Source organism: Mustela erminea, chromosome 10 (assembly GCF_009829155.1).
Source record: "Mustela erminea isolate mMusErm1 chromosome 10, mMusErm1.Pri, whole genome shotgun sequence".
In the NCBI taxonomy this organism is placed as follows: domain Eukaryota; kingdom Metazoa; phylum Chordata; class Mammalia; order Carnivora; family Mustelidae; genus Mustela; species Mustela erminea.
In genome coordinates this window covers 14,427,643-14,441,097 of record NC_045623.1, presented here as the reverse complement: position 1 = coordinate 14,441,097, position 13,455 = coordinate 14,427,643, and the positions used below count along the sequence as shown (strand labels likewise).

Genomic DNA, 13,455 nt, shown 5'->3' with positions numbered 1-13,455 from the left:
CTGTTCACTTACTGACAAAAATGGAGGGAGTAAAACCTATTTCAAAATTGTGTTGCAAGGATGGGGTGAGGTAACAGAAGGGACATGCCCTCAGAACTGAATAAATATCTCTTCATTAAACTATTGGACCATCCACCTGGACTAGGGAGCAAGGCTCCAAACGAATGCATACTTACCTCTTGTCAATTACCTTGAGCTGAGTTCCAGCCCATCTACTCTTGTCTTAATTCAACTGCACATTCAGTAAGGGCAACAGCCATCACTCGCTGAGGCCCAGAATGCTTCAGAGCCTGTAGGCCAGCCACTCACACCTGGAGTTCAGCATCCTCAGCCCACTTGGGAACCACAGCCTTCCAAGCCTGTTCTAGATGGTGTGGTGGCAGGGAGTGGATCTGAGCACAGAGAGCAACATCTGTTCTCTCTCTAGAGAAGCTGGCACTCAGAAAGACATGGGTGATGAGGAAGGGGAGAGAAAAGGAAAGACGGAGTTGTGGCAATGTTACTATTAGTTAAAATATGGCGGACAGAAGCAGTGGGACTTAGAGTGGAAACTACAGAAGCAATGTCCTGCTGTAGACATATTCCGGGACTGTCTGACTTGCTGGAACACACCCTCTAGGCCCTGGAAATGCTCTATGTGGTTCCTTTAGCACTTTCTAGCAATCCTCAGGGAGCCTCACTTTTATATTCTGCACCTTGAGCACATGGAAAAGGGAGAGAAAGCAACAGTGTGAAAAACCAGAGTTCTAAAGGCCTGTGTGGGGGAGGGGAGGTGTCGCGGGACAAGCCAGGACAAGAGAGAAATGGCATGGAAAAATCCAAACTGAGCCTTGGTCCATTAAAGCTGGGGGCTGGATCTCTGCTCCCTGCTCCTTGCTGGAGAGACAAAACAGCTAGGGTCTGTGTGACTTAGCAGCTCAAAGCAGCACCATTCCATCTCGGCTGCCGTCCAGCACAAAGCCTGGGGCCCCAGGCCCTCTACATAAGGTCTGAGCCTAGAGGGGCCTTAGTGTCTCTGTGAAAGGGGAAGAGCTGCAGAAGGCAGAGTACCAGAAATCCAGCCTAAAGCCTGCTTCCGGGTCTACATTTGTCCATTCCTGAGCCCCACCCCCCACTAACCTCCCAGCCTATTTTCTTGGCAGAGCCCCCACTTGCTGTGGCCAACTTCACAGAACTCATGACACATCAAATCTTCTCAACAAGATAGTATTCTTCTGCACATGGCTTTGATGGCGAATGACACATGGAAGCAGGCCTCAATCAAATCTCCTACCATCATGGCCAAAAAGCAGATTTTGAGATTTCTGGTGACATTTGCATAGTAAGAGTTGGGTCAAAGTGGAACTAAGAAAAGGGGAAGCCAAGACCTCACCACTACTGGTTGGCTCTAAATTCTGGATTTAGGGGTGAGATACAAAGGGGTCTTTCATTCTGTTTAGGTCTTTCAGCCATGACTATGAGCCCAGGAGAATGGACAGAGTTCTAGAGCAGAAGCTCTACCAGGAACAAAGGATATGCCTCTATCCGAAGTTGAGTCTCCACAGAAGCTACCCCAGCTGAAGGCTAGGGAACAGCAGAGGAGCCTGCCAGCAGATCACTCTTCCTCAAACATCTGATCATCGGTCTCTCCTCTGCAAAAACCAATATGGGTCCCCTTGACAGAAGAATCAAGTCCGGATATTTCGCAAGGTCCTACCCATCTGACCTTTGGCTGCCTCCTCTCCTGCTATCCCCTCCAGGTACCTTGTGTCCACCTGCTGGCATTTCCTGCTGCTCTACAATTGCACAAACTCTCTCCAGCCTCTCTGCTTGTCCTTAGACCAGTTTCTGCATGAGATCCCTTTTCTAACTCTCTCTACCTAGTGAGTTCCTACACATGCTTCAGGGTGAAATCTAACAGGGTTTCCTCTGTGATACCTTCCTCTTGCCTGCTGCTCTCAGGCACCTTTCTCTGTAACAGTCACTATGTCACTTGTATTACTGTGAATTTTTATAGCAGGCATTGCTAAGGACTTGTTATCACAAGACATGTCAGATCTGGGGACGTAAAGAGAAAAATGAACAACCTCTTTTTTTTAATTTAAACTTTATTTTATTCTTTTTCAGTGTTCCAAGATTCATTTTTTATGCATCACACCCAGTGCTCCTTGCCATACGTTCCCTCCTTAATACCCACCACCAGGCTCACCCAACCTGTCACCCCTCTCCCCTCCAAAACTTCAATTTGTTTCTCAGAGTCTACAGTCTCTCATGGTTCGTCTGCCCCTCCAATTTCCCCCAACTCCTTTCTCCTCTCCTTCTCCCAATGTCCTCCATATTATTTCTTATGCTCCACAAGTAAATGAGACCATATGATAATTGACTCTCTCTGTTTGACTTATTTCACTCAGCATGATCTCCTCCAGTCCCGTCCATGTTGATACAAAAATTGGATATTCATCCTGTCTGATGGAGGCTTAATATTCCATTGTATATATGGGCCATACCTTATTTATCCATTCTTCTGTTGAAGGGTATCTCGGCTTTTTCCACAGTTTGGTGACTGGGGCCATGGCTGCTATGAACATTGGAGTACAGATGGCCCTTCTTTTCACTACATCTGTATCTTTGGGGTAAATACCCAATAGTGCAATTACAGGGTCATAGGGTAGCTCTATTTTTAACAATCTCTTTTCTCTTGATCATAACTGAGTTGGAGAGACAGATGTGCCATGGAAACAATACTGTGGGATGTGTAGTGAACTGTCAGAGGTACAAAATGCTGTGGGGGGAGGGAAGGAGGAGTAATGACTTCTCATATGGGGTGGGAGGGTAGGCAGAGGACACGCAGAAAGATTCAGGGATCAGGGAAGATTTTACTAATTAACGATATTTCATTAGTGATGGTGGCACAAGTAGTAAATGGAAAGAAATCTCAGAACGTGCTTTACAAGTAGAACCCAAATATAGACGGTTCCATGTGACCACTTTCTGCATGAATTCATGTTTAAAAACCATGTTACAGCTGTCCAAAACAAAGAGAAATTCTAATCTTTATGTCTCTTACAGAACATTAAAAAGTCTCTGATTTGTAAGCATAGGCAATATTTCTCAAAATCTTTATCTTACATTCCCCTCCAAGATGTTGCTGTGGAACATTTCCCCCAAGAAACTCCAAATTCCAAATCTCTGTTTTCACCTCTCCCATCCATAGTTCTTCCCCTTCTCTCTTCCCTGTTACCTTCCAACTTTTTAAAATCTCATTTGCTCCTTGTTCCTTTTACATTTTTTGACCCACTAGCATCTTCTTCATTTATCGCTCTCTCTCTCTCTGTCTGTTTTTTTGTCCACAGACCTTCAGTTTCTACCACATAATATACAAGAATCAGACATGCAAGATCTTTATTAGTGGGGTAGGTACAGAGTAACATATTGCAAGGTGGGGAACACTCCCATATTAATAAATCTTGTCCCCATCCTACAGTGATAGACAAGGCAGAACAGACCATAAGCTGTGGACAGCTTCTGTTGGGTGTTATTTTCTAGAATCCAGGAGCAGACGGAATTGCTAGCTCTGGCCTTACCAATACCATATGTTGTTCCCATGGCTGCATTTAGTCCCTGCTGATGAATTTCAGGTCACTCATGATAACCTGAATTTGGTGTATCTCGGTGCTGAGAACTTTCTAGCAATTATATCTCTATCTCAAGATCTTTGCTCTGTATAATTGAGGCCTACCACCACCAGAGCATGAATAGAGGTGATATCGAGGCAGGAAGGGTGGCTGAAGGGGAGGGGATGAGGATGCAGGCGAATTGGGGCTGAGCTGAGCTCCCTTACCTTTGACAGAAAAGGCTGTGCTTCCCATGAGAGAAACACAACAGAAAGAGAAAGGAATGGCCAGAGTTCAGACATTACCCAACTCCATAAGATCAATTCCATTGTGTGTTGGTGGAGGGGAATGATGCAATGATGTAGGAAAATGTACACCTCTATTCACCACTATCACTCCCACACATCTAGATGGAGAATTCTTTGCATCTTTCTTCCCAGGTACATCCTTCTAATTATATTTCTTGCAAGAATTTTGGGTCCCAGAGCAGTACCCGTTTTTACCTCCTTAAAGGTGGCATTACTGCATTGCCGATGATTGTTCATAACCTACTGTGGATTGCCAGTTCAGGCACTGGGCTTGCTTCAGACAGGAAACATACTCACAAGCAATAGGCTGATAGAAAATTCCTAGTGAGCCAACATCACGTCTCATTTGTGATCACTTACCTTCGTGGCTTACAGAGCAGACTATCATATAGCAACATGATAAAAATACATAATAGATCAATCTGGATCTGATTTTAACAGTAACTGTATGATTACCCATCCACACCTCACTTTCTTCCACTATAAAATGAGATTGGGTTTCAAAACTCAAAAGCTTTCAGGCCCAGGCAGATAAAGTTATACGTGAGCAGGCTGAGAGCACCCATAGTGAGTAGGGAGGAATGGGTCTGTGAAAACATAAGATAATCCCAACATGCATTAAAATTGTTTTGCTAACCTACAAAACTAGAAACAAAACAATGTCCAAAAAACCCACTGTGTTGTCTGATCAGACCTGGCCTCTGAGCACCCGTTTGGAATATTCTCGAAGGTTTCTTTTTCTTCTCTAACTTTTAAGAATGGAGAGAAGAATGTGTTAGAAGAGAACGTGCTGGGAGGACTGGTCACCTCCACCAGAATACCTCATGTAGGTGCTACTGTGTCCTTAAACTCTGTGCTGTGGGTCTTCACTCAGAGACCTCAGCTCTGTGTTTTTGCCCATTGGTCAATTCACAGATCCCCCAAAGAATTGTTGCTAATGAACTTAGAATAAACTACTCAAGCAGAACACAAGGAAGACATTTAGAAGAAACAGCAAAGACTATTTGGAGATTCTTGATTTATTAGTTGCAGGAAGTAAGATTCTAGTACACAGAGGGATCAGACTAGTCTAAAATGCTGCTGTCAGCCCAGAGAACCAACAGGGCAATCCCAGAGTCTTGCTGGGAAGGAGGAGACAGCTGCCTCTTGCTGTTCTACTTAGAGAGGGCAAAACCCATCCTGTTGTTCTCCATGTCGTAGATAGTGTAATATTCCTTGAGGAAGACATCTCCCAGAGTCCACAGGGGCTGCCCAGTGGGGGAGGGCAGATAAGTGGCCTCAATCCCAAGGGTGCAGTAGCCATTGTTCTGCAGAGACAAAGGACATGAGGATATAATCAGGTGCATGAGGAGCCTTTTCCCACAGGTACGTCCCACCCTATATTCCACAACACCTGTGGGGTCTCTGGCTTCTTGTTCACCCTCAGCCCTGCCACTGGTGGATCCCCATAGGTGCTCAGATGTGAGCTGGGACATGGAACAGCTGTTTGGACCCATCCAGTCCCATTTCCCTGGAGCCTGGGGTGCATACGTACGTTGAGGACATAGGCAGAGGGAGGCAGAGGTAATGGAGACCCGCTGATGACGAAGGTAATGGTGGGGAATTTCTGTATGGAGTTGCAGTCGACCACAAACTGAGAGAGAGGGGAAGCAGAGCTGTAGAGTGCCAGGGGGCTGGGGGCCCAGACAAAGGGCCCGAGTCTCCCATTCCCTGTGAGACTCTCTTCCTGACCTTCCAGCAGAGGTCTATTGAGAGCGTGGAAGGCAAAGCCTGATTCCCAGGTACAACACTGACCAGAAGCTTTTGCTTTCCTGGGCCTCCTTGGACACATCTCAGCTCTGAGATTTTGGTTGTATTGATATGGCCATAAGGAGTCAGGCTCATTTCAGAACACAGATTTCTATTGCCAGGAAGTCCCACTTACAGAGAAGAAGCCTGGGCACATTCAGTGTGAAACACGCTCTCACACAATTCATATCCACACTAGTGTGCACCTATCCATGTGCTCAAATCACACACACACATACACACACCCCGAGGACCAAGATTTTGTCTGATTAGCTAGACTCTTGCATGCAGGAGGAGCAAACTACAGAAGCACATTTAAGGGAACAGGTTTGGGCACAGGAGGCTGCTCAGAGTAAAAGCCAAAGGAGTATTCCTAGGGAAGAAGGAAACCCAAGTGGACTGGAGAAGTACAATATGCCTGACTCTGTTGTGTACAGTCAAATGACAGTGGCCACACCAAGGTGAGATGTGTTCCTAGGGCTTGCAATGGAACAGCCACCCCTCCTGACAACCATTCAGCCCATACTCATAGCTGGGGTTGGTATTTCCCCCCTCCCTTACCCCTCCTTGACTGAAAGGTCATGCTGTGTCCCCACCTGATCTGACCCACCAGGGCTCAGTTCCCCCCACAAAACACCTCCTCTTGTGCTGAGGCTGTGTGGATGTACAGAGAAACCCTTGGCTTCTGGTTACTCACATCACCATTCTGAGCCTCCTGAGCTCCAGTTTCCTTCAGGAAGGAGCCTATGAACTGCTGGGGAACAGCTAGCACATAGGTCCCTGTGTCCACAATGGCCTGGCAGCCCTGGGAGCACAAGCCAGTGGCTTGGTTACCAACGAGAAACCTGAGGAAAACACCAGTAGAAGAGAATCAAGTTCCTCTGCCACAATCATGGGCAATGTCAACTGATAAGTGGTCATATGGTCTTGAATAAAGGCCAAAGAAGTATATCTTTAATTGGTGGTGATGGAGATTTCCTGAAGGCTTGGAGTGTAAAAGTAACTGGTTCATGGCCCTGAGCTCTGGGAGAAGATATGCTTAGACTAGAATTTAGAAATTTGTGAAATGTGTGACTTTGGTATAGTTACTGAATCTCTGAGCCTTGATTTCTTTATCTACACAATGAAATACACTACTGAGCACTTTACAGTGTTTAGTGGAATATACATACAATAATACATATAAAATATTTAGCACAGTATCTGGCACATAGAAAACATCAGTGATAGCTGTTACTTTTACTGATGAAGGATTTGTTAAAGATTGAGCTATTTGGGACAATGAAGCTTCCAGGAACAAAGACATGGATTCACAGAAGCCAACGAATAACCAACCTGCTGACATGATAAGGCTCAGTGATAAGTCAGAAAACTCATTCAAGAGCTAGATGCCAGAGTCTACGGAGCTTCAGAAACAATCAGCCTGAGGGTTTGCTGATTCTTTCAGAAGTGTGTACTAATGCAAGAACAGGAAATATTCCCACACTGGAGGAACATCCTAGAGGTATACATAATCCATAGGAATTTTCCCCTGTACTTACTCATCAATGGCAACCTGCCAGTACATTTCCCGAGTGACTGGAGCCCAGACGATCTCACCAGAATAAAATTGGGAGTTTGAACCTCCCAGGATGAGCTCTCCACCATACTCATAGGTTGGTTGGCTATGGAGAAAGGGAGAGAAGCATGAATTCCCACAATACACATCATCAGGCATCTCCTTCCTCCCCTCTCAACATCCCTCTCTTCGGACCCACAGGAACCACAGGTCGAGGGGTCTTGTCTTCTAGTCTGCTCTTTAGACTCCACTAGGTTCAAGGCACAAGGGAGAGGAGACTTCTCAGAGGAAAACTCAAGAGCAGAGAATTGGAAACACAGACCATGTCCATAAAAGAGGAGACAGAATTGAAACCATGCCTCTGAAAAGAGACTACAAAGTCATCCCAGGGAAACCCTCCTAGAGACAAAGTCAGAACAAGAAGAAACACCTCAGGGGGTACCTAGAATGGTCTGACAGAATGAGATCTCCCGTGTTCAGGGAAGGGGATGCTTTTGTCATGCTCAAGTTGGTAACTACACAGTGTTAGGGGATTTGGGCCTCCTCTGTTCCCTACCCTGGCCCAGTAAGTAAACTTATCCATGAAAGTTCAAAGCCAGTAGAGTAGGAAAGGTACTGGATCTGTGACCAAGATACTTGTGATTGAGTCATGGCTTCATGCCTATCAAACCTTGCTCAGTATTGACCACCTGTTTAAGCCTACGTTTCCTCCATGAAAAAATTGGGCTAATGAAAAGATTTTTGAGATGTCATGTGAAGTAATAACTGCAGGTACTCTCTGTAGAGCCAAAGATGTTATTACAAATATTATTTATTATAATTATCTTTATTATAAATTTGATTTTACTATATTAGTAAGTAATCATGTGGCTTGTTCTAAAGCTCTACAGATACACAAATCTAAACAACAATGTCCACATTTACTAATTATATCTTAGGGGACTGTAGTTCATTTAAGGAAAGGGTCATCCTATAGCTGTGACCTAAATTAATATTCTTCTAGTGCAGGGGCACCTGGGTGGCTCAGTGGGTTAGGTGTGTATCTTTGGCTCAGGTCATGATCTCAGGTCATGAGGTCCAGCCCTGCATCGGGCTTCCCTGCTCAGTAGGGATCTGCTTCTCCCTCTCCCTCTGTTCTTCCTCCCTGCTCATACCTTCTCTCTGTCTCACTGTCTCGCTCTCAAATAAATAAACAAATTCTTAAGGAAAAAAACTCCTCTAGTGCATTAAAATAAAATTCCCACAAAAATGTAATTATGAATTTTCAGAAATGCATAAACATCTTGTGTCAAAATGTGTTAAAATCTTGGCCTTGTCTGATATTAACTTGCTGAAAGCTCCTACATTGCCTCATTTTCTGAGACCTACCCAGGGCAAGGGTGCTCACCGAGAGAAGTAGAAGCTGAAGATGGGCTGGGTGAGCTGGCCTTGCTGAAGCATGCTCTCCATGACTGTTGGGCTACTCCCCACTGCCAGGTTGGGGTAGGCCATTCCAAGGATACCATCAAAGTTTGCATAATAGAAAGGGTTGCTGGGTTCAACCTCACTCAGACCAAATAGCTGGTTCTTGATGACGATGTTCTGAACCTGGGACAAGCAGAAAGAAAAAATTAACAACTCGGGTGGACAAAGTCTTCCCAGACTTGGGTGCCCAGGGAATAGAATGTACACTTTTCTAGGGAAGTTGGCCTCTTTCATGCTTAGTTCAACCATGGGTGGGGTCTGGAAGATGAAGGGATTCAACATCACCCAACCATATATGTCTTGGAAAGAAGAGTGTGGGTATTGGGGAAGCAGAGGTCATTGTGTTCTGGAGTTAGAGTTTGCACTTCCATGGACAGTGAAAAGACAGTGGCTGATTTTATTTTGAACAATCCATGTGCACAAATGACATAGGAACTATGGGTGCTTGATGTAAAGAAAAGAAAATAGTGAAAGGAAGGTCTTCAAATACCTACAGTAAAATCATGTGGAGAAGGAAGCAGATGTGATCCATGTGGCTGCAGAGGGCAGCTTAAGACCAGGGAGCAAAGTCAGGGGAGGCACAATGTAAAGAGCTCCCTGCAGTAAGGACTGCTGTGGAAGCAATTCCTGTCTTGGGAGAAATGTTTTGATTAAATGGCCTTTAACATCCTTTCCAAACATCAGTTTCCAGGAATTTGTACCTATTTAGTAATCATGGGTCTCTCTGAGAGCTTTATGCTCTGAAAAAGGGGAGCCAAAGAGCAGACCCACAGAAGAACTGAGAATAGCACTTACATTCACAGTGTCATATCCCAGGAGCACAGTCAGGCTGCCACTTCCATAACACAGTGTATAAATTTGCCCATTGTTTCTGTAGGTAGAGGAACTGCTAGGATCGAACGTGTTGTGATTGGCTATGCAAGGATAGAATGGAATGTTAAGGTCAATACATTTTCCAAAATACTTGGAGGACACTTATCCTTGATGGCCTGAGACCATCAGACCAAGGCTGGGATTGGGCTTCAGTCTCAGATCCTTTTGCTAAAGATAATCTGTAGCCACAGAAAAGTCTGTCCCCTTAGGAAACAGATGTCATCCCTTCCTTCTTTTTCCTGAGGGATGGATCAAGTCAAAGTGCCAGGAATTGGGGCCTACAGGAGAAAGCTGAGGAAAGGGAACAATGTAGAAAAAAATGGAAGCCTCGGTCTATTTCTGCTGTCTCTCTCCAGAACTGTAGCACCGGTGAAATATAGACCAAGGTCAAGATTTCCAGATGGTCTGAATTTAAGGAGGATGAGATCATGGGTATGCACCAAGAACTCTGGACTTGGGTGCTGAGATTATGCCCAGTCCTGACTCTGCCCTGCCCTCTGCTCCTCTCCATGGGTGGGTGATAATGGTGGTATACTCACAGCAGGCCTGGCTCTTGCAGTAGGTAGAGGGCACCCACAAGTTGGAGGAGCCTGTGTCAAAGAGGACCAGGAAATTTTGTGGTGGTGTCCCAATGCTGATCTCTCCAAAGTAATAAGACTGCAAAGAAAAGTTTTTCATTCTCATTAAGCAAACAAATTTTGTCCTAAGAATGGGGAAGAAGCTGACTCACTAGAAACCACATTTTGGCAAAATTATTTTCTTGGGGGTATAAGTAGCTTCTCCTCCAATGGGCTCTTTTTCCCATCTAGAGCCATATTTCTCTCAATATTCCCCCATTTTCATCCCCAAATTCAAGACTTTGACTGGATGAGAATTAGTCTGGCAAGCCAATCTCTTCTTCCAAAACCATTTTCTACCTTGTATCACATGATAACTCCATGGATTTACCATTCTATGCCAGAACATGCAAAGTTGGAGAACTAATCACTTTTTCTCCATTTCCAGTGTCCATCCTCCCTCCCCACATCACACACACACACACACACACACACACACACACACACATGCTTCTTTCTTGCCCAGTGTTAGATATTTCTCCACCATTCTCCTCACTCTGGTCACACAGGAGCTAAGACACCAGGAAGTCTAGAATGAGAGGTAGCATGGAAAGCAAGAAGAGAACTTCACTGAGACACAGTTTAAGTTTTAAGAGAATTCAGGCCAGTTATGTAACATACCTGCCTCTTCTTCCACCAGCTACAGAAAGTGAAAGTCGAAATAGGAGATACTTAGGGTGGCTTCTAGATTTGACACTCATGTAACATCTCACTAAGCACAGGCCATAGGACACCAGTGTGTTGAGATGCCCTGAGCAGACACTGCAGCCTTGAGAACACTCAAGCACTTGCTTTGAGTACCAGTATATGTTTCCAAATGGGAAGATATATGGCATCTGGAGCCACTGGAGATTTGCCTGGCAGCTTTGCATGTGCTTTCCTTCTTTCCCTTGCAGCCCATTACTAGGACGTCCTTTGGCTCTCTCAATTGACTTCAGTATGGTCACTGTGAATCTCATAACCATATAAATGGAGCTTTAGAGAGTGAGCCAATAATGCGAGGAATGAAGGAAGGAAAGGGAATACTGCAGTGTTAAGGGGTACCAACTCATAACTTACCCAGATACTTTCCATAGAAGGTGAGACTTAGGTTTAGTAAAAAGTCCAAAATCAGAGCTAATGAGAAGTCTAAATAAGTATCCAAGAATGGTTCTTGGCCAAGGGTTATGGACACCACCTCCCCCTTCACTTACATTCAGGTAATTGGTGAAGGGCTCATAAGCAACAGCATCATTATTGTAAAGATACTTGGCACCTGGGTCGACCTTTGGGTGGTTCTTCAGGAATGTGTCTAGTACACCCCGCTCTTTCATCACCTGGCGCATGGACTTGCCTTTCTTCAGAATGATTCTGCAGAGATTAGGACAAACAAAAGGTGTGACCTTCACATTCTCCATTAAAGCAATTCCTTCAATGATCTGGTCTGGAGTTTTCAAATCTCCTTAGTACTCTGAAAATCCACTGCAACATATATTTGGGTTTTTCTACTTACATATTGTTTCCACAGAATAAATTTTTGTTTATCTGAAGTCCCTCCTATAAACGTGGGACACGAATCCTGTTTCCCTCTTTCTTGGCCAACACAAAACCAATCCACCCTTACACACACACACACACACACACACACACACCACATTCATCTATCCATCCATCCATCCATTTTAAGTCATGGTTCCCTGGGTTTTCAGTTAATGGTACCAAGACAAAATATGATTGCCTTTCCAAAAGATCTGCAGCTGAATCCTCATACATACCTTTCCACACCCTCTGAGAGGTGTAGACAAATCAAGACCAAGACCAGGATCTTCATGGTGCTGATTTTGGTGGCCCACACACACACAACAAGACACAGCGGCAAACCCAATGTGTAGGACACACAGAGTGAGACTGGGTCTCTCTTTTATACTCTGATCTCCCTGCACTTTTCACCTGTAGGCACGTGGTCTTCTTAGCCTTGTACCAACCTGTGCCCCTACACATCTATGGATTCTGTTTGTTTTTCCTCCTGGCAAGAATTATGGCCTTTAATATCCACTCTGTAGTCAACTCAAGAAGTGATTAGTGACTTTGCTGATGGAATCCACAGATTAGGATGTGATAGCAAATGGGAAATGCACTGGAGACAAAGGATCCTGGTGCCCACATCTACTGGAAAATGGGTGCTGGCACCTTCTGCCAGAACAATGGAACAATTTGTTCTTTGACTCCAAAGTCCATGTGCTTTTGGAGATTTACAGTAGATTTACATTTCTTCTTCTCCTTTTCCTTCCTGTTCCTCTCATCAGAATCCTCTGTAGTCTTCTAATGTGATTCTCATGGTCCATGACACTCTGATCTTCATTTTCAATTTCTTAGTTCACAATTAGCCAACATATATGGATTGTCTACTCTGCACTTATCTCTGCACTAAGCTCTGGGAGTACAAAGAAAATTCAGAAATGTTCTTCCTATGCAAGGTCAGCATCCTGCCTAATGACTGACACAGAATCTGATTATGAGATGATGTGATCACTCTAGCATCCAAATGTATGTTGAATGAATGAGAATGGTAAGAACAGTATTCATAAAGCAAGCAGAGGCAGGAAGTGACAGCTCCTTTGGAGGCATGGAAAAGCCTTCAGAGAAGAGGTAACTTGAGTTAGGATCTTCCTGGTTGGTAGATGAGAAAGTAAGGAAAGTGGAAAAGCCACTGGAGGCAGAAGCAAAGCCTGAGCAATAGCACCCAGAAGTGCAGTTGGTGTCATGGAACACTGTGACTAGTGTGGCCACAAGAGCACTTCTCAACATGGCTCTTCACAAGCCAAGATCCATCCAAAGGACCTGCACTGGGTCTGCACAGTCCTCATCATGCCACTTAGCTCTGGAAATTATTTTCTACTCAGGCTTCCGTTGCAAAGGAAAGAACTATAATGCTAAAAATAGGAATACTCTTGATTCTGCAAAACTACATTAAAGCAGCATGTGTTTAGTATACACAATATTTTAACTTCTTATTCCTATTATTTTTTTATTATGTTATGTTAGTCATGTGTTCCAAGTTTCATTGTTTGCATATAACACCTAGTTGCCCATGAAATACGTGCCCTTCTTGATACCTGTCACAGGGCCAACCCATCTCTACCCCCTTCCCTTAAAACCTTCAGTTTGTTTCTCGGAGTCCAGCCTTTCATGGATTAGCTATACCTCCGATTTCCCCCCCCCTTCATTTTTACCTTCCTTATTCTATTCCTATTTTTACCTTCCTTCCACACTAT

At 44.5% G+C, this 13,455-nt stretch overlaps 1 protein-coding gene across 1 annotated transcript; it reads right to left on the bottom strand.

Annotated features, from left to right (window-relative positions):
• Positions 1 to 4,910: 4,910 nt before the first annotated feature.
• On the bottom strand, positions 4,911 to 13,149 carry LOC116600624 (pepsin B-like). The gene is made up of 9 exons (XM_032360754.1): positions 11,956 to 13,149; positions 11,395 to 11,551; positions 10,124 to 10,241; positions 9,507 to 9,625; positions 8,635 to 8,834; positions 7,231 to 7,353; positions 6,387 to 6,534; positions 5,436 to 5,534; positions 4,911 to 5,208 (listed from the first exon to the last, which is right to left on the bottom strand). The coding sequence occupies exons 1-9, from the start codon at positions 12,009 to 12,011 to the stop codon at positions 5,056 to 5,058; spliced, it is 1,173 nt and encodes a 390-aa protein (XP_032216645.1). The 5' UTR covers positions 12,012 to 13,149; the 3' UTR covers positions 4,911 to 5,055.
• Between the last annotated feature and the right edge of the window lie 306 nt (positions 13,150 to 13,455).